Source organism: Rhinopithecus roxellana, chromosome 4 (assembly GCF_007565055.1).
Source record: "Rhinopithecus roxellana isolate Shanxi Qingling chromosome 4, ASM756505v1, whole genome shotgun sequence".
NCBI classification, from domain to species: Eukaryota; Metazoa; Chordata; class Mammalia; order Primates; family Cercopithecidae; genus Rhinopithecus; species Rhinopithecus roxellana.
The window spans coordinates 117069346-117092643 of record NC_044552.1 but is presented as its reverse complement, the minus strand read 5'-3'; the positions used below and the strand labels follow the sequence as shown (position 1 = coordinate 117092643).

Here is a 23298-nt window from a genome sequence, read left to right as displayed (position 1 = left end):
GTAGCTGAAATTACAGGCTTGCGCCATCACACCCGGCTAATTTTTATTTTTAGTAAAGCAGGGGTTTCTCCATGTTGGTCAGGCTGGTCTCAGACTCCCAACCTCAGGTGATCCGCCCACCTCGGACTCCCAAAGTGCTGGGATTACAGGCGTGAGCCACAGCATAGCCGAACTTACATCTTTTTAAGGGGGAAATCTAAAATCTAAAGGAGGGAACTAGAAAAACAAAGCCAAGTCCATTGATGCCATTGAATTTCTGAACTACTCATCTGTCTTCTGCTCATCTGTCTTCATTACGTTCTTTGATATATCAGTGTACCACTAAATAAACCTTCTAAAATCCCAATATACAAAGATAAAACTTCTGGGCTTAAATGTTGTGTTAGTTGCTGAATAACTTTGAAAGAAGTTTGACAAGAATGTCTAAGTGATACATTCCAAGTGAATGACTAGCACTGCTGAGTTCACACCTAGAAAAGTTGAATGCTAACCAATTGGGGTACATTGTTTATATTAATAGTTCTTACAGCTCATAATTAAGAACAGCTTTGCTCAAGACTTTTTAATCTTTGAAAGCAAAAATTTTCCAATGTCTTTGACAAATTATCCTTCAGGTGGGGACTTCTGAGACAAAAATCACATAGTCCTCATCCTCTTTCCTACAGCTCTACCTGTTAGGGCGTGATTAAAACAAGCTAATTGGCTTGCTCTTCTGGATACAGAGTTATTCCCTGAGAATTTTAAACTATTAATGTTAGTGACAAAGAAGAGGAAAAAGTAAAGAATAATATTTAGAAAAGCGTAAGATAGTAAAAAGTGGTCAGATTGGAAAAATTCATACTCTTACCCGTTCTGCCTGCTTCATTCCAGTTAGAACTACTTGCATTCGAAGTTCAAATCACTTTAAAAAGCTTTCAAGTTTCAAGATCCTTCTTCATCATTAATGTACCCAGGTGAAAATTTGTTCTCAAGACTAAACATTTCCCAACTTCAAATGAGCTCCTATGCCATTCTCTCACTTGTCTTTCCCCTTCCTCAATAAAGTTTGATCTTTCCTTCCTTCCTTCTTTTCTTCCTTCCATTCTTCCAATCTTCCTTCCTTCCTAACAGATTTCCAACAGCTTAACTTCCTTAAGATCTTCCTAGAAAGGTCTCTCCTCACTCTCCTTTCTATTATAATGGTTCTCTAAGAATTCTATATCATTCTAATAGAATGTGTATCATTTATATAGTTATAATACCTCTATTTTTAAGAAACACTATTTGGATATATTCAAAGATCAATAGTTAAATGACAGACTTCATGAAAATGAGGAATGAATTTATTAGTGTATTTTTTCTAACCAAGAAGAAGAGAATAAACATTCAGTTTGTTCTCTTACTTCAAATTACATTCACTATTACTAAGACAGGGGCTAAGCTAAGAGAATCCGGACTCCTTGAGGGGGCAGGGAGTTCAAATCACTGAGTAAATATTTAAGAAATGTTGACCTGGACCAAATGCCTCCTCCCACTGTATAGTCCTACAAGTGTAAAATCACAAGGTTTTGAGATATTAGACCAATTCTGTCCTCACCCTACCCAACTCCCTGATGTTGCTTTTACAAAACAGAGTTGAATAATAAGTGAATTTCTTCTTTTAAGAGGCCGGGCGCGGTGGCTCACACCTGTAATCCCAGCACTTTGGGAGGCAGAGGCAGGCGGATCACAAGGTCAGGAGATCGAGACCATCCTGGCTAACACGGTGAAACCCCGACTCTATTAAAAATACAAAAAAAAAAAAAAAAAAAAAAAAAAAAAAACTAGCCGGGCGCGGTGGCGGGCGCCTGTAATCCCAGCTACTCAGGAGGCTGAGGCAGGAGAATGGCGTGAACCCGGGAGGCGGAGCTTGCAGTGAGCAGAGATCGCGCCACTGCACTCCAGTCTGGGTGACAAAGCGAGACCCCATCTCAAAAAAAAAAAAAAAAAAAAAAAAAAAAAATTAAGACATATGGTCTATATTGTAAGGAATTTTCTGTGGATCCAGGCCTATTATCCTATTATGTAGTTAGGACTGGGATGGGAGAAGGACCATCTTGTCTTATATTTAGGCATCTGATCTGATCACTAAATAAGTTACAGGTATTTTGATGTTGTCATGTTTAAAGTGTCATTTAAAATAAGCAATTGAAATATTATCAAGTTGGTATAATCCCTTTTGTGGTTTTATATGTTTTATATATTCATTTTATAATACACTAAAAGCCTCACAAAATGGCAGTAGACTGCCAGTTCCTAACCACTGAGGGGCTATGTTTCATGATGCTATTATATACATCTAAAACGAAAATAAATATTAATGAAAATGACGTTTTCCATTTTAAGTGAAGAGAGTTAAAGGTACATACTTTATTTCTATGAAGTGATAAATACTTGATTGCTGTAAATGTGAATAAAACTTTTATTTTTAAACCTTTCAAGGGAATTAGATCTATTTTCCTGCTGTTTTCAAGCCTTCAGTAACCCTCTGAGTGTGTTTGCACTCACTAGGAAGGAACATTTCTGTGGAATTAATCAAATGGAGAATTCAATGTTCCTTGTAGATAGTTTTGGCCATGTTCCATTGCGAACTTTCTAGTCTGCGTTTCATCTTTCCTGGGAAAAGACCCACATATTCCAAATCCTCTGCCTTTTCTCTACTTGTTAGTGAAGAACAATATAGCAAAACTGCTATGTACAGAATTAATAATCATGTGCATTTAGCAAGGCTCTCTGCTGGGAACTTCATCACTAGAATAAGGCAAAAGGCATGAGAATAACAGTTCAAATGTAGTCAATACAAACTAGTATCAAAAACGCTGTTGTATCATCATCGTTAATTGCTCCTCTGATTTTGCCAAAATTAAAAAAAAAATTCTGTTGGGAGAGAATTAGAAAATATTCAAAGCTCCTAATATATTCCAGTAAATCCTGAGATGACAAATCTCATTTTCCAAGGAAAAGCAGTACTACTTTTTTTTTTTTTTTTTTGTAACAACAAAGAATTCATGTTCAACGCCTAATTAAAACCTTTGGAAATCTATATGCGTTGTTTCTTAATGGCTTTCCAAATTTACAAGACAATCAGAATTCTTATCTACCACTGGCTTTAGGTTTCATATCAGCTTTTTTATTCACCTTACAGAATGATTTTCACCTTGCAGATGAATTCTAGCTATTTTATCCATAGCTATAATGGAATAGCTGCTGCTATTATTTATGCTCTATACATGTTACTTTGGCCCTAAAGCCTGAAGGAACCTATTATTGTTTTCTACCACTGATGATTTTATATGCACTTCTGCATTTGGGCAATTGTTCAACAATAGTCACAAAGACCTAGCACTTGTTCTGAATCCTACCTGCTGAGGAGTTTTATTTGGCCAGCTTGGTAAAGGATATTTAAATGAAGATATCTAAAGCTAGTAGAAAACAGAGATTTTGGAGTCATCAGCACATTTGGGATGGTGGAAGTCGCAGCTAAGGAGGGGATGTGGTACAGAAAGACCTCAGGGTAAATGTGCAGAGCCCTTATTCAGTGACGACTCGAATGACAATGTATTGATTATTAATTTATATTTCAGTAAAAAAGACTGTTTCTCCATCAAAATCTGCCTCTAGAATTTTCCAGCAAGAAGTAAGTGATGACAGTTATTAAAAGCCCTAGCAACAGTTTATATTTATATTCTTGAGGTAAAACCATCCTGTTTCAACAGATACCATATTCTCATTGAATTCCACATTAGCTTATGATAAACACAAGATGTTTTTCATAATCTAGCTGCAGGTTTTATGCATTTTTTTAGCAAAACACACAGGAACTGCCAAGATGGGAGAGTAACCTTTCCTAAATCACTCCAAATGTCACCATGACTATAAGCATATTTTCCTAAATTGGTGGATTTTTGCTTAAGAAAATATAAATTCATTTGAATGCTTCACTCACATTATATTAAGGTTTCATCATTTATCCTATAAACAAAATTCTGCTTTTATATACATGAATCACTTTGTCATTCACAGGATCAAACCAAAATGACAACTGCTCAATTTTACTGTCAATACTGCACAGCATCACTTCTTGGAAAGAAATACATACTAAAGGATGACAGTCCGTACTGTGTTACATGTTATGATCGTGTATTTTCTAACTATTGCGAGGAGTGCAAAAAACCAATTGAATCCAATTCTAAGGTAAGTCTCACCACAATTTACAGAATTACTGCATATGAACAGCAAACAAGTGGGTTGGAGTGCCTCTTTTCCTTTAGTGTTGACTTTCAACACCATTTCTCTGCTACTGGATATATAAGGATCTTAAAAGTTACCAGCAGTCAAACTCTAGCCACTACACTTAGCACTATGAAATACAACATATGCTTAATCCTCACATGATCTTATAAGGTAGCTGAGAATGCTAAAGATTAATGACGTTAAGCTATTTGTCCAAAGTTACACAGCTAGAATTTTCCTGCTGTTTCCAAGCCCTTGGTAACCCTCTGGGTGTGTTTGTTATTTCTGGAATGACAAGGGTATAAATAAATGCATAAAGAATTGAAGTTGTAAGGACTCAAAATCTGTTTTCTGACGTAAAATCAGCTTTATTTCTACTAAACCCTACTGATACCTCTCACTCCTACCACCCATTCCTCCGACATGCTTATTATTTTCTTTCTCTTTCTTTCTTTCTTTCTTTCTTCTTTCCTTCCTTCCATCCTCCAATTCTCTTTCTTTCTTTCTCTCTCTCTCTCTTTCTTCCTTTCTTTCTGCCTTTGTGTTACTTAAGTGATGTTATTTTTTGTTTGCTTAGATAAGTCTCAAAAAGTAATAGAACATTGTACCCTAAAATTTTAAAAAATCATTCCACGAAAAACCTCTATCATAGTTTATAAAAAGAATATAGGCAAATTTTGAAGACATAGCAGAGAATTCATTTGTTTTTTCCCAGCTGCCTTAAGTGACCCACCAAGAAAGCCCTGGGCTCTAGCTCTTAATTACCCCAGAGAGTCTCCTCTCTATGGGTAACAGTTTCAGTAACAACTTTCCCTCAAGCTACTAGCACAACCTACTGACATAAGAGTCCCAGGAGTGTTCAGTTTTGTCTTATAAAATGTCCTGTTTTGTCACAACCACATTCAATTAACTTTTATTTACTGTCTCAAAGGATCTTTGTTACAAAGACCGGCACTGGCACGAAGGATGCTTCAAGTGCACCAAATGCAATCACTCTTTGGTGGAAAAGCCTTTTGCTGCCAAGGATGAGCGCCTGCTGTGCACGGAGTGCTATTCTAATGAATGCTCCTCCAGGTGCTTCCACTGCAAGAGGACCATCATGCCTGGTAGGATCTCAAGGGGGCTCCTGTCTCTAACTGAAGCTGCCATGCTTTTCATTAAGTCCCAGCACATGAGGAGTGCTGCAGCTCCCAAAACCCTGGTTTTGAGAAAGACATCTTTCTTACTCTCTCAATCTCCTTCCATGTACCTTAGAAATAAAAAGATTGTTCATTCATTATCCTTGAATAGGTAAATTACAGTGTTCTGTGTATTTTCATAAAGTCTAATTCATTGAAACATTTCAAACCAGAACCTCACCCATAAAATAAAGAAAAATTTATAGCAATAATACTGCATTAAACACAGTGCCCTAGGCATAATCAATGGCATCAGAAAGAGTGATTCATCATAGGCGACTGGGGCCAACTGTCATTTGGTAGCTTGACACAAACTGTTTAGGGAACACAAACTGTTTAGCTTGAACACAAACTGTTCCCTCTCTTACGGAAGACAGGGTTCATGTATATCATTCCACTTTTGGCAAGGACTAATTCTTTATATTTTGATCTTCTTCTCAATCTCTATGGACAGCAGCATAAGAATATAATTCAATCTCACTGTCTCACTCTTGCTCTCTCATTTTCTTATTATGGATTCAGAGAATTTCTAGAAGGCCATAACTGCACAGCATAGTCTCAGTAGTTGTGCTCAGGGCATTTTTAATACCCCTGTAATGATTATGATGGCCCAATTTATCCAAACCATGTAAAACAATGAGGAGTCTTCATTCGAAGTACTTTTACATCTCCAGATTATAGGTTATGCAGGGCTTGAAAGACTTTTCAGTGTAAGAGTGATTCTCCATCACCATGGCTGAACTTTACCAACCTTTTTTTTTTTTTTCTCAGATGAATGGGTTTTTTTGAACCTGAAAAAATGCTATTTTTCTAAAAGGACAATTCATTTATCATCTTAACTTAAAACGTTTTAAAGTAATTTGATCTGTATTATGCTTGACTTATACTAACAGGTCCTTAATTTTGGAGTACAGGTTCCCGCAAAATGGAATTTAAAGGAAACTGCTGGCATGAAACCTGTTTTGTGTGTGAGAATTGCCGACAACCTATAGGGACAAAGCCTTTGATCTCCAAAGAGAGTGGCAATTATTGTGTGCCGTGTTTTGAGAAGGAGTTTGCTCACTACTGCAACTTTTGTAAGAAGGTAATTTTCTAAAGAGGGTGAAGCTTATGGAAACTCAGACCATTTCTTTTTAGCTATATCATATATTTGGAATGAACTGATATTGTTATGTTATATCTGTAATCACACACCCATGGTAGTTTGGACTTTCAACATGTCCAAACCACTAGTTGTCACAATGAGGATAACCATCTTTTTTTATTAACCATAAAATTCCAGCCACAGCAAGAATTTAATATTCCAAACAGCCCAAGTGATTTGGTATTCCAGTTCATTGCACTGTTTTTTTTTTGTTGTTGTTGTTGTTGTTTGTTTTTTTATCCTGAGATGGATTCTCACTCTATCGCCCAGGCTGGAGTGCAGTGGTACAATCTCAGTTCACTACAACCACTGCCTCCCGGGTTCAAGAGATTCTCATGCCTCAGTCTTCTGAGTAGCTGGGATTACAGGTGCATGCCACTGCGTTCAGCTAATTTTTGTATTTTTAGTGGACACAGGGTTTCACCATGTTGGTCAGGCTGGTCTCAAACTCCTGACCTCAGGTGATCCACCTGCCTCGGCCTTTCAAAGTGCTGGGATTACATGCGTGAGCCACCACACCTGGCCCATTCACTGCTTTATACAAGTTCTCACGTATTCTGAGAGAAAGCACAGGTCTCTCTTTGAATACAGATGTTTCTTAAAAAATAATTTTTGATCCATTCAGTATTAACTCTTTCAGAGAAATACGGATTTGCCTCACAAAGTGACTAAGGGAACCAACTTAAACAGGACGTTTAACTCTTCACATTCTTTCTCAGCAATGCAAATGTCTTCTTGACTTGAAGCTTTTGTATTTCCTAAGAGTAGAGCAATCAGCTCAAGAGAGTGCCAAGATCATGGGGGACGTTCAGCAGACAAAAGACAGAAAGAAGACTAAGGGCAGCAAGTTCCTTCACTCCAGTTCCAGGATCATGTACAGCTTCCTGACTTGGCTTCCCACTCAAAAAACATTTTCTAAGATAAAAAAAGTGATTTTTTTGAAGTAAACTTCATCCAGTTCTTTTTTTATCCTCTAAGCTTTTATGTGAAAAAGTAGCTCTAACACTTTGATGAAGTCTGTCTGCATTCCATATAATATATATGGGATGTTCTCAAAGAAATCCTTGATCTCTGAGGCATCATAAGTTTAAAATGACACCATAAATTGTCACAAGAAAGCTGAATCATGAAAATACATTGGATTAGTATAGTGGTTTCAAAGTACTTTTTATCTATGGGCCACTTTGGGAGAACTCTTAAGCCCGTTTGTATATCTGGACAGCTGGAAGTCACACTACCACTTTCTACACACACATATGTGAACACACATGCACATACACACACACATGCAGTGATTGTTTAACATGCATAACCAATACCAGTACTTCATTTAAAGAGGCAGCAATATACTATAGTAAGTTATAATTATTAAATTATACAATGTTGATGGCTGAGAATTACAATTGATCACAACATGACATAAAATAATCTTATGACTGAGACCTTCATTACTCTACCAAAACACTAGCTTAGAAAATGACTTTACAAGCAGCAATCAAGCCATATGACCATATGACATATGAATTCCAAAGAATTACCAATGACAGCATTTAAAAACATGCTGGAGGCCGGGCGCGGTGGCTCAAACCTGTAATCCCAGCACTTTGGGAGGCCGAGACGGGCGGATCACGAGGTCAGGAGATTGAGACCATCCTGGTGAACACGGTGAAACCCCGTCTCTACTAAAAAATACAAAAAAACTAGCCGGGCGAGGTGGCGGGCACCTGTAATCCCAGCCACTTGGGAGGCTGAGGCAGGAGAATGGCGTGAACCCGGGAGGCGGAGCTTGCAGTGAGCTGAGATCCGGCCACTGCACTCCAGCCTGGGCGACAGAGCGAGACTCCCTCTCAAAAACAAAACAAAACAAAAACAAAAACAAAAAAAAACATGCGGAGGTTGGGCATGGTGGCTCACATCTGTAATCCCAACACTTTGGAAAGCCAAGGTGGGAAGATTGCCTGAGGTCAGGAATTCAAGACCAGCCTGGGCAACATAGTGAGACCCTGTCTCTATTAAAAAAAAAAAAAAAAAAAAAAAAAAAAAAAAAAAGTTTAAAAATTAGCCAAGTATGGTGACATGTGCCTGTAGTCCCAGCTACTTGGGAGGCTGAGGCAGGAGGATCACTTGAGTCCAGAAATTCAAGGCTGCTGTGAGCTATGATTGAGCCACTGTACTCCAGCCTGGGTGACAATGAGATCCTATCTCTAAAAAATATACAAAACTTAAAAATTAAAGAAATTAAAATCATGCTGGAAATAAAATGAACAGATTCATCTCACTGTTTTGAGAGACAACTGAGTTAGCCAATTTTAGACTTCATTTCTTAAAGACTTAGACTAAAACAGTAATGAGATTTGTGAGAATTATCTTAAAATCATTTATTGGACACAATATAAAGTCTCTTTCAATGCTATAACAATTCAAGAGTGAAGCTTCTTTAGTACATCCATGCTGAGCACTGTCTGGGCCAAGTGCTGATGTTTCCCAGGTTATTGGAGCCTGTAACTATATTTAGGATATGATTTGAAGTCACCAAACATTTACAAAATATTTATATTGGGTAGTAGACAGACTATGACATGCCAGATTATTTTTTATTTAGTTTTTAAAACCACAAGTCCTTTTCTAAAATGCTAGATATGTTTTTGATCAAGATGATCCAATCTAAACAATTTTTTTCAACCCAAACCAAAGACCAAATATTTTCTTTAAAAAAAGGAAAAACGACCTGACAATCAGGCTCTTAGAACTTTTAAGCTCTAAAATCCATAGATTTTATTTTGTTACACTAAGATTTATTTTCCGCCAGAAAGCAAATGATTTTAAACTACAAGCCCTTCAAATTCGAACTCCTTAAGATTCAAAAGGAGTTAAACGTCTTCTTCAATTCTTCATCTGTCACCTACTGAGTGCAAAATCATTATTGCCCCCACTTTTTCAGAGGAGAAACTTGTTCTAAATCCTGGGATCAATCAGTGGTGAAAACCAAACTTAGATATTAGACTTCATCTTAACCTTCCTACCTCTTCAAAAGGAATGTAATCACAAGCAAACTATTTCTAATGTTCCAGAGTTTCTTCTCTCTAATTAAACAGTCTTTGGTGTATATATCAAGTTTTATTTTGCTGTGAATACATTTTTCAAGTTTCAGATCTTTTAAGCATTGTCTGCTAATCATTGGACCAAACAAATCAAAGGAATCATGAATTCTGCTGTGTCTGCTGTAGGGCATTGGAAGGCAGTAGGGGGTATTTTAAATTGCTTTACTTCCATCACACCATTATGCTTCCCATTTACTTATTCAGAATAGTATGCTTTTTTTCCTCTAGGAAAATATCTTTCATATCAAATATCTTTAATTTCTAAGATATTTGTTATGTGATTAAAAATATCTTTAGAATAATTTTTTCACAAGTCTATGTCACAGACAAATTACATTTTCGAGTTTGTAAACAAGGAGGTGGCTTAAAATAGGCTGTATGTTTTACTATCTAGTTAATTTGATACAAAGGTTATGGGAACCACCTCAGATATCCCATTGCTTCAGTCATTATAAAAATTTACAAAAACACATTCCAGTATCTACAGCAACTCTAAGAGCTCATTAGCTGTAAATTCAAAAGGTAATATGGCTACATGAGAAAAATTGCCCAATATTTATCCATCTGATTCTAAATAAAGATTTCTCAGCCTTTTAAAAAGTAGAATTCATGGATTAAATTCATTTAGGAAAAAAATATTATCTTATGCAGAACTAATTACATCTCTGGCAAAACACTTCACATAACACCTTAAGGTTCAATGTACAACCAGGGCTCACTCCATTGAGTTCTGATTCCCACAACGCCCCATTGCTAGATACAATATTGGAATCGCTTTCCAACTATTTTTTTCTTTGGTATTTATTCATTCATTCAGCAAGGATTTCAACTGCTTATCTGCGCAAGGTAACCTTGACTCAGTATGGTATTAATGGTGATGCACACAGGCTGTGGAGTCAGACCATGCAGGTTTGAATCCTAGCTCACTGTGGCCATGGCAAGTAACTTAATGATTGTAACCCTCAGTAGTTGCTCATCGGAAAAGAGGGAAAGATAATAGTCTCTACTATGTAGAAGTGTTGAGAATATTCAGAAGAGGTCATCCTTAGCACGATGCTAAGGACTGAAAAAACACTTAAGAAATGGTAGTCGTTATTAACAAATAATGGTGCTTACCAATTCCCTTCAGAGTTACTGCTGTTGGATATTCTTGTACCTGGTGTAAAAAGTTCAGGAAAAAGAATTCTTTTAAGCATCCCTAAAGTTAGACAGGTAGTTATAAGAACATAATATAGAAAATAGCTCTAACAGCAGATCTTTAAACACCAAAATTAAGAAAATTCAGAGAAGTATGAGGAAGTGAATAAAGAATGTGTGTGGTTTTCTCCCCCATCTTCCTGAGTCCAGTATGGCCCTGCCTCTGTTCTATTTCATTGTAGGAGAAAAATATACAATATTTTTTATTTCTTTCTACTTCTAATTAATTCCTATAACCTTTGGTTTCTCATATTATTAATTTTTTAATGACCTTTTGAGGAAAAGAACATCCTAACATAAGATGAAAATAAAGTAGCCGAAAGCACCAGTTGTGGACATAGAAGACATGAAATGATCTTTTTTTCTTTTCTTTTTGCTTTCTTTAATCCCCAGAGATACTAGGATCTCAAGAGAATCATGAAATGATCTGAATTGTAATGGCTCCCATGGTCATTGCCTTTTCTGTGGTCTTTGGCAGGTGATAACTTCAGGTGGGATAACATTCTGTGACCAGCTATGGCATAAAGAGTGTTTTCTGTGTAGTGGCTGTAGGAAAGATCTCTGTGAAGAACAGTTTATGTCCAGAGACGATTATCCGTTCTGCGTGGACTGCTACAACCATCTTTATGCCAACAAGTGTGTAGCCTGTTCCAAACCCATTAGTGGTGAGTTCTTCAGTTCAATATGATCTTGCCATGAGACAGTTATGACTATATGAAACGCTGTCTAGTTAATTTAGGAAATGCGATTAAAGGATGGGAAGCTTTTGTTTATGTTTCCTTTTGAGATAAACAAGTGGGTGCATATATATGAGTATAAATATTACATGGATTCTTCAAGGAAAGTATAATTTGGGTGCCTATACTCAGTGAAGGTAACTACATACTAAACCTAATGGTACTGACTCTAAGTAAAATAATTCAAGGAAGGAGAACAGGATGAGCTGAGAGTTTAGCGCAGACCTTCACAAGGAGGTCTGCTTGCAGCCTCATTAAGATTTGAGTGGGAGGAAACAGTACTCATAAATCAGAATCCTGCTTAACTCCAAAATAGGACCGAGCATCCTTTAGTTAGGAAGGTTTTAATTAAATTCCACTATGGTATAGAACATCTGAAGCTGTAATAATTAAGGTAACATAGGTCAGTAATTAATTAAACTTCATTTTAAGATGCTTCTAACAAATGTATTACTCTCTTTTCTCTATTCACTTGCAATTATGAAGTGCATTTATGAGCAGATAAAAGAAAACAAGATAGCATTTTACTGAAAAAAAGTGACATGGTTTGAAAATAACATAATGATAAATCGATCCATGTTAAAGAGGTTTTCAAGGTAAAAAGAAATACATTTTTTTCCTCAGAGACACCTTTAAAATGCTAATCCTCTAATAAAGGAATTGAAACTAGCATGACACTTGAGACATCCAGCAGGTATTCTTTCTGGCAATTTATAGTCACCTAATAATGTGTCAGAACTATATATCTACTTTCTATTCCTAGTATTCTGAGATCGTATTTCAATTTTTAATTCAGTTTATATACCATAGAATTAAAGATTATTTTATCCCTTTCCTCCTTCTTCATCTTCAAATACGTAACAAAATAAAAGTTGAGTATTCATGCACTTTCCAATCGAAAGAAAAAGTTTCACAGCAAGCCCCACCTTGGCAGGCTTTCACTGACTTGCAAGGGAAGGGAGGGTGTCACCAGAAGAAACAGCATGGTCTTATTTCTCTAGACGGAGCACCATGTGTGTCAGGATCTCACACTGGCCCACAGGCTACATCTGGCTAGCAGGCAGGTGATGTTTGGCCTGAACATGTTTGGAAATGTAAAATCCATCTCTGCAGCTAAAAGTAGAGGAAGAACCTGCCACTGGGTGAGCAGACTGTCTCCACATTAACCAGCAGGGTCACCATCATATGGAACTAGTGGCTGTTCAACTGCATGGGGCATGCCCTCTCTGTTCCTCGCACCCTGTCTGCATCACTCAGCTAGATCACCTCCCTGGCCCTTGCAAGAACTTGCCTTAGCAGTCTCACACCACTGAGCTCCAGGGTCCATGCTTTTAACCACCCTGCTCTCTTGCCTTCTACAAATTTGGCAATTCCTATAGCCAAGAGAACAAGCCACTATCTCCACTGATTTTAGTTAGAAAATGGGACTTTCAGATATCCAACAGTACCTGGAGCTCCAGAATCTCCCTAGTAAAATCTGCAATCACAGTCCATTTATTTTATAACAATACTTTTCTTGAATCGGGACAGAAAATAAAGGAGAACTTCAATGAGAAAATAAGGAAATTAACAACTCAAAATAGGTTTCAAAATTCTCTGGAGATCCAGATGGCTAATACTGATCTGCAAAAAGCCTACACAAGCCCTGAACTTGAGTTTCAATTCTGATATATCACAGATTCATGTGCCTAAGTGATTTTTCTCATAGATTGTTCCAGATCAATCACTGGGCCCAGGCTTTTAAAGTTGAGATGGAAAAACAACATTGTTCTGCACAAAAATATGAGGATGATCAAGAGCAAATAATCTGACCCAAAAGTAATCTAAATGCAATATTATATATTTAATTTAGACTCATCAGTCCAAAGGAAATGTCTAATAACTATTTTAATTCTCTTTTTTAAACTTTTTGATTGAGACACCAGAGACTGAAATGCCTGCAAAAACTTACAACTCACTTTAATATTTCTTGATCTAATTGTTAAATATCTATAGACCCTGTAGTACTGCTTCTTTAAAATTGAGCTATTTGAACTGATGTACCATTGGGAATTCTGATACTGTCACTTGTCTTCAGAAAATTGGCATTCATCTGATTATTATGTCACTTTAAGAAGCTAGGTATTCTTGGTCAAAGGATACAAAATTTCAGTTAAACAGGGGAAATAATTTCAAGAGATCTATTGTACAACATAGAGACTATAGTTAACAACTATGTATTATATACTTGAAAATTGCTAAGAGAATAGATTTTAAATGTTCTCACCACACACAAAAAAAGTATATGATAAGGTAATAGATATGTTAATTGCCTTGATTTAGCCATTCCACAATGTATACATATACAAAACAACACATTATATATGTACAATTTGTACTTGTCAATTAAGATTAATTAATCCATTAATTTTTTAAAAAAGCTCTGAGAAATCTACCTATAAATCACCAAGTAAAAATTTTAAAACCCAACACATTGAACTGCTTCATTTGAACAAACTCCAGGTATAGCTACCATATTTTCTCCTCCTTTAAGATAGGATTAACCTCTTAAACTATCAGGGATAAATGAAGCAGCTTGATGCAGTGAAAAGTGCTCTGGACTGAGAAGCAAAAGACTTGGTCCTCCTGCCCCACTGCTGTGTCACCATGGGTGACTAACTCACTTCCGGGGTGGGGGGCCTTCATTTGCCTTATTTATAAAACAAGCAGTTGAGCAGGTTTGCTTTCTTCCATCTCTGTTTATTTCAAGGAAAAGGAATTTCAAATGTTGTGGTTTCTTCAGAGAGCGATGCTAATGTTCCTGACCATGTTCTTTACCAAAGATAACCTCAAAATTAGTTTCATGAGGTTAAAAGCAGAGACAACTGGCCTGTGCTTAAATAGTAGATCTGCTGCTTACTAGCTGGGTGACCTGGGGCAAGTGGTTAAACTTCTCATTTTTCAGTTTTTGTCTGCAAAGTGGGACTGACGCTAATATCTACCCCCATGAAGGTAAGGTGAGGGCTGTATAAGGTAACACACATAAAGACTTAGAATAGTGATTGGCACACATTCAAGCACTCAACAAATGCCAGCTCTTATTCTACTGACTTGTCAGAAACCTATGAAACCAGATAAAATAGGTGCCAGAGACCTACTTCAGGGATGACTTTCTTACTGCAAATAACCCTCATGGCTTAAGGGAGTAAACATACCCTTTTTGGAACAGTTTGCAAACGTCTCACATATTGGTTCAGCCCTCTCTTAAAGTTGTCAGATGCTTCTAGTTTTTCTTCTTCATAAAATCTGGAAGAATTGCTTTTATATTTGTCACTTGTACAAGGCTTACTAATAAAATTAAGAAAAACTCATGAGCATCAAAATGCTAGACATGTAATAGTTTTATGAAAAGCATAATTTATGTATATACAGAACATTACTCTTGCAGTCAGCTTATTAACGTTTTGAATAACATTAAGGGAATTAAGTAGTACATAATTAATTTATATTTATTAGGAAGTAATGTTGATAGCATCCTAGATAAGCGAGCTATAAATTTAATCAAGGAAAGTAGAGGAATTTGATGCAAATTTCTCTATGAACTACTAAATTATATATGAAGACATCAAATAAGTTTGTTACAATGGAAACAAAAGTTCATTATCCTATTTAAGAAGAATGTATCTGAAATAGAATGCTATTCACCCTTTCACTTCACCATTCCAAATGGAGTATTTGGAAATTACATATGAATTATATAACTCTTTTAGCCTCACTCCACGGATGATAAGCAAATAATAGCACCAAGATTACTGGGAGAAAACACAAAATAAATAAAGACCCAAGCCTAGGGCATCTCAACCTCTTCCCAAACCCTAAACATTTTCTCCTTTTATGGAACTTCTCAAAATCAGTTTCTTGAACTATACCCTAGAATCACATTAGGGAGAGAGAGATCAGACCCTCACTGAAGATTCAACTTCTACTACTTTTAAAAGAAACAGTGTGGCTCAAGGGAGGCCCAGGTTAAAGTGGAGGAGGCTGACAAAGTCCTTAGAAACCAATCACTGGATAACGTGGCTTCATTAGTCAGATTCAACAAAAGCTGAAGTTGTCTCTGAGCGAGGTAATAAGGCCACCATGTTAGGATAGCTGAATGATTAGACAAAATTCTCTATTTTGGGCTTTCTAGAAATAGTGTCCCAAACCATATGACCCCAGGATGTATTCTAAGTACAACTAAGCACAGAAAAATGAGGGGAAAGAAGAAAACTAAAAGTCGTTACAATATCGGACATCAGCCTAGGAAGTGCACATTTATTTCATTTTGTCTTAATTCTGCAGCTAAGAAAACTTAAAGTCATAGAGAGAAAAAGAGGAAACGTATTCATACTTAGATATCTCTGACTTTACAACCTATACCTTCTTTCCACTACGCTACACTGTATTTTCTTATCTGGCTTAGACAATCCTTATCTGTTTCCAAAAATACGTGACTTGCATATCAGCATTCTGCCTTCTTCTGTAGGTTATGGCAGAATTTGGCTGTGAATCTGGTTGGGTGGCATAGGTGGAACTTTCCTACAGCGGATAGGTCCAGATGGACACAGGGCCAGGAAGCAGCATTCTTTTTTGGGTTACTTGCCTCTACTTTGTCTTGCTCACAGCTCTATCTCCATTTCCGAGAGGAGTATATGATAGAATGCTCAATCTGTTCCTTGAAAGGATAGATTAATCTTTTTCTCCAATTCCTTTACAGGTCTCACAGGTGCCAAGTTTATCTGCTTTCAAGACAGCCAGTGGCATAGCGAATGCTTTAACTGCGGGAAGTGCTCTATCTCCTTGGTGGGTAAAGGCTTCCTGACCCAGAACAAGGAAATCTTCTGCCAAAAATGTGGCTCCGGGATGGACAGTGACATCTAGGAGACAGTCCTTTCCCACCTAAAATCCACTTTGCCTTTGTTGTCACTAAAGCCAGAATTCAGTTGCAGTCTTATTTTTGACTTAAGTTTTAGAAAATATTAATGTAGTTTAGAATGGAAAAGTTTTTGCACACAGTTTGATCGAACTGTATTCTAAGGGCACAAAAAGCACAGTAGAACAGAAATGAATATATGCTAAATCACAAAGACAACTCTCCTTGCAAAATACTGCACTCTGCTGTTAGAAACATAGGAAAATATCTCTTCATAATCAAATATATGACATATACCTAGAAGCTGTGGATGTAATTACTAAAGAATGAGGTTTTTCATACCTGAAGAGTAAAAGAAAAATTAAGAGCACAAACTGAGAGGTATGCATGAGACTAGTGTTTGCATTCCTGGTTATATGTAATGTGATAAATTAGCTATGAATGGTAAAAGAACAAAAGTGATCAGAGTAAATTCATCAGCAATGATCACATTTAAGAATTGTTATCATTTAAAAATCATTCTTTTTTTGTTCACACATACTGACTTTAGAATTAAAAAACAAAGCTACAATTTGTCCTCATACACAGTTTCCACAGCTTGCTAGCTCCGTGTTTACTCAATGGAATATGAGAATTGAAGACTTTATGGCTCTCATAATCTGCATAGGTATAAAGGGGATCATTTCTACCTAGGGATAGCCAAAGCATGGGTTTCAACACATTTTGTATTAAATGTGGTTTCAAAGTCCACAGTGATTTTTCTAAATGCTTACAGATTCCATGAAATAACAGTCATTCTTTCAAGTGGAGTTAACCAGGATAATCTTTGTCCCCAAAGGCAAACCTTTAAAATAAATAGATCATTAAATCATCACTTGTGGAAATGAGTTTTAGGGAAGGGATTGAGTGTTGGAACATGACTTTCATCCAGATATCTAAAGACATAATAGAATGCATAATTAGCTCTGTGCCTCATGCATTTTGCCTTCTAAAATTACATAGATGATTAATGGGCAGACATAAAAGTGGGCTTTAAAGAAATCTAGTAATAATAAAAACTGAAAAAGAATAATTCACTGCTGATAATTCCGAACCTGCAAAGCAGCACAATAATGTACTCCCCACTCTTCCCACACACCTGTGCCACCCACCTTACCCCAAGTCAATCATGCCCCCAGCTTCAATCTGCTGCATAACCAGGAGGTGCACTCCTAACCCTAAGCAACCATCCTACAAGTCAGTCAGTGTTTATTGATCACACAGGAAGTAAATAGCCTTAGTTGGAAGTCCAGCAGCAGGTTTATCTTTATACCAGACTTTAACTGATCGTGACCCTACCTTGCTGCCCCTGGGTATTTTCCACATTACTTGGGACAAATGGAGAGCAACCTCTGCTCTCCATGATCAGTTATCACATTGGTTATAGCATCTCCTGGATGGAGTACAGGAAGGTCAGGAGAAGAAGCCCGCATAGATATATAAGTGTCTTCTCTCAGATTATAGATTACAGCATTAAAGGTTTTGATTAAAATCTAATGATAAGATACTGCTGATTACAATTACCAAAATAGCATCACAGGAGATTCAATTAAAATTGTCATGGAAACAATTTTTGAAAGAGTTTAAAATGCAAGAACATTCAGGGATGTTAATAATTTAGAGATACTAATAAATGTTCTGCTAGATAGACTATTTGAAAACTATAAATGTATTTTGGGGTTAACAATGCCAAGATATGTTTTCATATTCACATTGCAAAATACAGGCAAAACTAGCAGTATTTTTTCTGCGTTATATGAAATTTCACAGGTAAAACTAAATCTGTGATATAGAAAATAATAGTACATTACACATAGTGAAAACTAAGCCAGTTAGGTTTAGATAGATATATAACATGTAACATCTTCTCTGTTAACCAATTATAGATAAATATACAACATGTAATGTTTTCTTAAACAATTGGAAATGTTTAGGCATTTTACTGTGTGTGGGAGGGGGGTGAGTATGCACATGATCAGACTTGTATTCTAGCCTTACAGTTAAAATTCACAGAATCATTTCCTAAAGATTTTATTATCCTTTCATAAGTATAAATATGTGTACTTTCACATATGAATAGTTCTGCATATAGAAGGTATCCTACACGTCAAACATCCATTAAACATGTACTATACTATGCCAAAAGTTAGAGCTTACACTGTTGTGGTTCTGGAGTGATAGGAGGATGGATCAGGGTATGGAAACGCAGAAGTGTGTGATGCAGAGATCCTTGCCTGCAGGTTAAACAAAACACCACTGTAGACATAGGACACAACATTAGTTGGAAGTCCAGCAGCAGGTTTATCTTTATACCAGACTTTAACTGATCATGACCCTACCTTGCTGCCCCTGGATATTTTCCACAACTACTAAGAAAAAAGACCTCATTAGGTCTTTGTGTAATACACACAAAGATAAACGTAAAAATTATATAGTTGATTTGTACGGTTTATGTAACAAAGAGAAAAACTCTCTTAATGGACTTATCCAAAGATGAAATGGACTGCCTCAGGAAACAGTGGGCTCCCAGTAATTCAAAGTTGACATCTGCATACGCAGGAAAGAAGTTAAAAGCAAATCCCACATGCCAGTAACAACCAGATGGCTTGGAAGTAGCAGAGACTGTGCCGAAGAGCAGGAGAAAATAAGACTGCTAAAAGAGAAAGAGTCAGAGGAAGGGGGATATTAACTCTTAGGATAAAAAGTGTATATAACAGGCCATAGAAAGTTACCAACTGTTCTTAAGTAAAGGAAGAAAATAATTATTGCAGTGTTTGAGGGAAATTATGCTATTGATTCTTTGTGGAATAGAACCAAAGAAAGCAAGGTTCCAAGGACTAACTTTCTTACTGCAGTAATAAGTTTGGTTAATGGCTACAAAAGAGAAAAGAAAGAGGAAAAAGGCATTGAAGGCCAAGAGTTATATTTGTTGGCAAAGTCAACAAGTCAAAATATTTTATTTTGTCATGTTGGGGATTAAAGATGACAAAAGAAGCAAAAATGTTTTTCTGCTTCAATAATAATGACTAGGATGCCAAAGGGTTCAATTTTAACTTGCCATTTTATAAAAGTGTTAAATTGGCACAAACTAGCTCCACTGGTTAAGTAAAATGTGGTTATGTTACAATCCAAGCTTCAAAGCTTACATCGTTGCTATAACTTAAAAAAAAAGGAACGCTAGATTGTTCATTGGAGTAAAATGTTGGCCTACCATTATGAAAAATGCATAACATTAATCACAAATGGTTAAAAAAAAATCACTGCCAAATTTAATATCACAAATGAAAAGTCAATCCAAAAACACATTTGATGTTAGCAATACCATTTTTGAATTTAAGAAAAAAAAATTTTAATCTGCTTGGCATATTGTTAATTGTTTTTTAAATAAGAAAATGGTGGTTTGGCAGGGCGCGGTGGCTCACGCCTGTAATACCAGCACTTTGGGAGGCCAAGGCAGGCGGATCACGAGGTCAGGAGATCTACACCAGCCTGGCAAACACGGTGAAACCCCGTCTCTACTAAAAATACAAAAAATTAGCCAGGCGAGGTGGCGGGTGCCTGTAGTCCCAGCTACTCGGGAGGCTGAGGCGGGAGAATGGCGTGAACCCGGGAGGCGGAGCTTGCAGTGAGCTGAGATCGTGCCACTGAACTCCAGCCTGGGCGACAGAGCCAGACTCCGTTTCAAGAAAAAAAGAAAATGATTGTTACAGTGTGTTCTAGATATATTTAATCAAGCACATAGCCTGTAATACATCTATAGATAGATGTTTATTATGATAATGATACAGTTTTTGCTAATTTTATACATTGGTTTTTAGAAGTCTCTTATACTGAATAAATTTACATTTTACATAGTCTATATTACTCATATTATTTTTAAAGATTTATTTTTTACATTAACTGTTTAGTAAACAAAATAGGTGTGGAATAAATTCTGTATTGTTTCTACTTCTATTACATAAAGGAACATGATGACTTTTACCTTCTATTACCCATCTGTTTTTACAACATTCAAGTTGTAACTATATATTCAGATACTATTTCAGGCATAAAACAAAATTGTCTGGCCCAAACAAAATCTCTCTTCTGTTAAACTGGGAGATCTATGGCTATGCTCTGACAGTAATAAAATGTTAAAATATTCTAAACTAAAAAGAAAAAAAAAACTCTATTACTTCGGTGATTCTGAAAATATTTTATGAAAAAAAAATCCTACTTCAACTGAATTTTTCTACTTTGATGCAGATAGTCTTTTGCTAATTTCTTATTTTTATATGTAAGGAATTGCTAAAACTCTTGGTGGCTTTAAACCCTTATTTATTCTATCTAAAGCAAAATTTATGTCTGTTACACAAATCTTCATGAAACTTTAATCTATATTATTAGTATCAGTTAATTACTCTCCAGAATTAATCTTGGATGCTGAATTCTTTTAATGTCCAAACCTGTTCCACAAAGAATATTTGGAAGAACACCCTCATCAAACATTTCTAGTTCACTTTTAAAATCACATGGTTTTGAAAAGTAAAGATCTTATGGGGATCCACAATATAAACCTCATGTCTTGGAGTAGTGTCTCTTCAATGAAAGAGTTAGAATATCACTAGAAATTGCAGTTGTTAGGCATTACCTTTATCCTAAACCTCTTCTTCCAGGAGTATTAAGTCTTTAGATCTTCATTATCCTACCAGAAACATTGCAGGACTGACTGAAATGGGATCACCATTTAAAAATGTATGGGAACTTTGAGGTCCTCTTTTCAGGGAGAGGTAAAGGAGATCTGTCAAGACTTGGGAAAATACATCACCAGGATAGATTTGGCCTTATGACTTCTCAGAATTTACTGAATCTGTATTGTGCTATGTCAACATTTAAAAAAGGATACCAAGGAGAGAGAATATCAAGTCTTCATTTGAACCATCCATCTCAAAAGAATTTAGAAATGAGTCCATCCATTCAAATCATCCATGTGGCTTCTTAGATGGTCCCAAGAATGTGTCATCCAGAGAGAATTAGAGAAGTTTTGTATGATAATTAAAACCATTCTGAATTTTTCTTGCTGATAAGCTTTAGACCAAATACTCTATTCAATATGGAGGAAATCAAAAAGGAGAGAAAAGAAACAAGAGATTCAGACTCAAAGTTGGAGTCTATAAGAGAAATAACAGAGTTTACATGTATTTGAAATGACTGGATTTTATATCACTGTGGTTGAGAAAGGGAACAGCTCGCTGTGATAGAATTATGATCTATGTCACCGAGGAGCAAAGAGTATTTGGGTCAAATATTTTCCCACGAATGTTAACAAACTTATGGAGTGGAAGTCCGTAAACGGTTCTCTAAATGAGGAACATTAATGAGCTCAGCAGACATTCATCCAATGACTCAAACAGTGACATTAAATGCTATTCCTGCTACACATAAAAACAAAAAGGTTGATATTTATGGAATTCCACACACTGAATCCTTAAGGCTTACTCCTTCTTTAACAAATGACATCGTATCCCTTGTTTGCCTCTGTAGCATCACTGATAAGTCTGTTTGAGAGCTTCAACCCAACCTCTCAAACAGGAAATGAATGAAGGAGTATGGATAGAAGAAAAATGGAGAAAAAGAGTGTGGTGATAAAAATTTTGACATTTCTGAAATAAAATAAAAAATTAAATTTTTAAAACTTTTGTTTTCCCTATGTAATAAAAACTTTCCAAAACTACAAGATAGTTACAAGAGGCAAAATATATGAACAAAAAGGGAAAAGTTTGATAAAATTTTGGGCTTAAGGACTACAGTTAGTCTTCTCCCCTCCATGGAAATTATTCTTAGACACCACCAACTAATATGTAGCCACAAAAGTCAATGATTGCTTCTTCAACTTTCTGTCTGCTATGAGATAGGCACTGCTATTGCTGGCTTCCTCAAGCTTCTTCAAAATCTTTCTGCCAGTGGCATCCATGACACCATTCTCTCCTATGTCTCCTAAATCTCTGCCTCCTTCACTGGCACACTATCTTCTATTAATTTCTTAAAAACAAATATTCCTAAATATTCTTGACCTCCTTGCTCTATATTTTCTCTATTGGTGAATTTATCTAACTCCATGATTTCAATTGCTTTCTCTGGATAGCTGAGTTCCAAATATACATCTTCTGCCTTGAATTCTCTTCTGAGTTCCAGACCCAAGTTTCTCATTGCCTTTTGGACATCTCAAACCAATGTCATGCAGACACCTAAAAATAACTTTATTATCCTTCCTCCAAATTCCACTTATCGTCCTCTGTTCCTCATCTTAGTTAATGCATCATCCAAATAGAGCTTTTTGAATTCAAGTCTTGGGCACATGAAAAGTAGTCATTAGGGAAATACAAATTAAAATCGCAATGAGATACGATTTCACACAGACTAGAATGGCTATAATAAGTAAGACAGACAGTAACAAGTATTGTTAAGGATGTAGAGGAACAGGAACTTTCATATATTGCTGGTAGTAATGAAAATGATAGAAAATGATACAGCTACTTTGGAAAACAGTTTGATAGTTTCTCAAAAAGCTAAACATAAAACTACCATAAAACCCAGAAATTTCACTGATATCTACCCAAGAGAAATGAAAATAAAAGTCCAGACAAATGTTCACAGCAGCATTATTCATAATAGCCCAAACTTGAAACAGCCCAAGTATTCAACTGATAAAGAGATGAAGGAAGTATGATACAGCCATATCATATAATATTATTCAGCCATAAAAAGGAATGAAGCA

The 23298-nt window shown here is 36.2% G+C and overlaps 1 protein-coding gene across 1 annotated transcript in view; it reads left to right on the top strand.

Annotated features, from left to right (window-relative positions):
- FHL5 (four and a half LIM domains 5) overlaps nt 1-17306 on the top strand; it is a 51608-nt gene extending 34302 nt beyond the window's left edge. Inside the window, exons 2-6 of the mRNA XM_010376429.2 lie at nt 4042-4212; nt 5183-5357; nt 6344-6513; nt 11350-11536; nt 16347-17306. Coding sequence (XP_010374731.1) covers nt 4054-4212; nt 5183-5357; nt 6344-6513; nt 11350-11536; nt 16347-16510 — 855 coding nt within the window. The 5' untranslated portion in view covers nt 4042-4053 and the 3' untranslated portion in view covers nt 16511-17306. The remainder of the gene's footprint in view (nt 1-4041; nt 4213-5182; nt 5358-6343; nt 6514-11349; nt 11537-16346) is intronic.
- The last annotated feature ends 5992 nt before the right edge of the window (nt 17307-23298 follow it).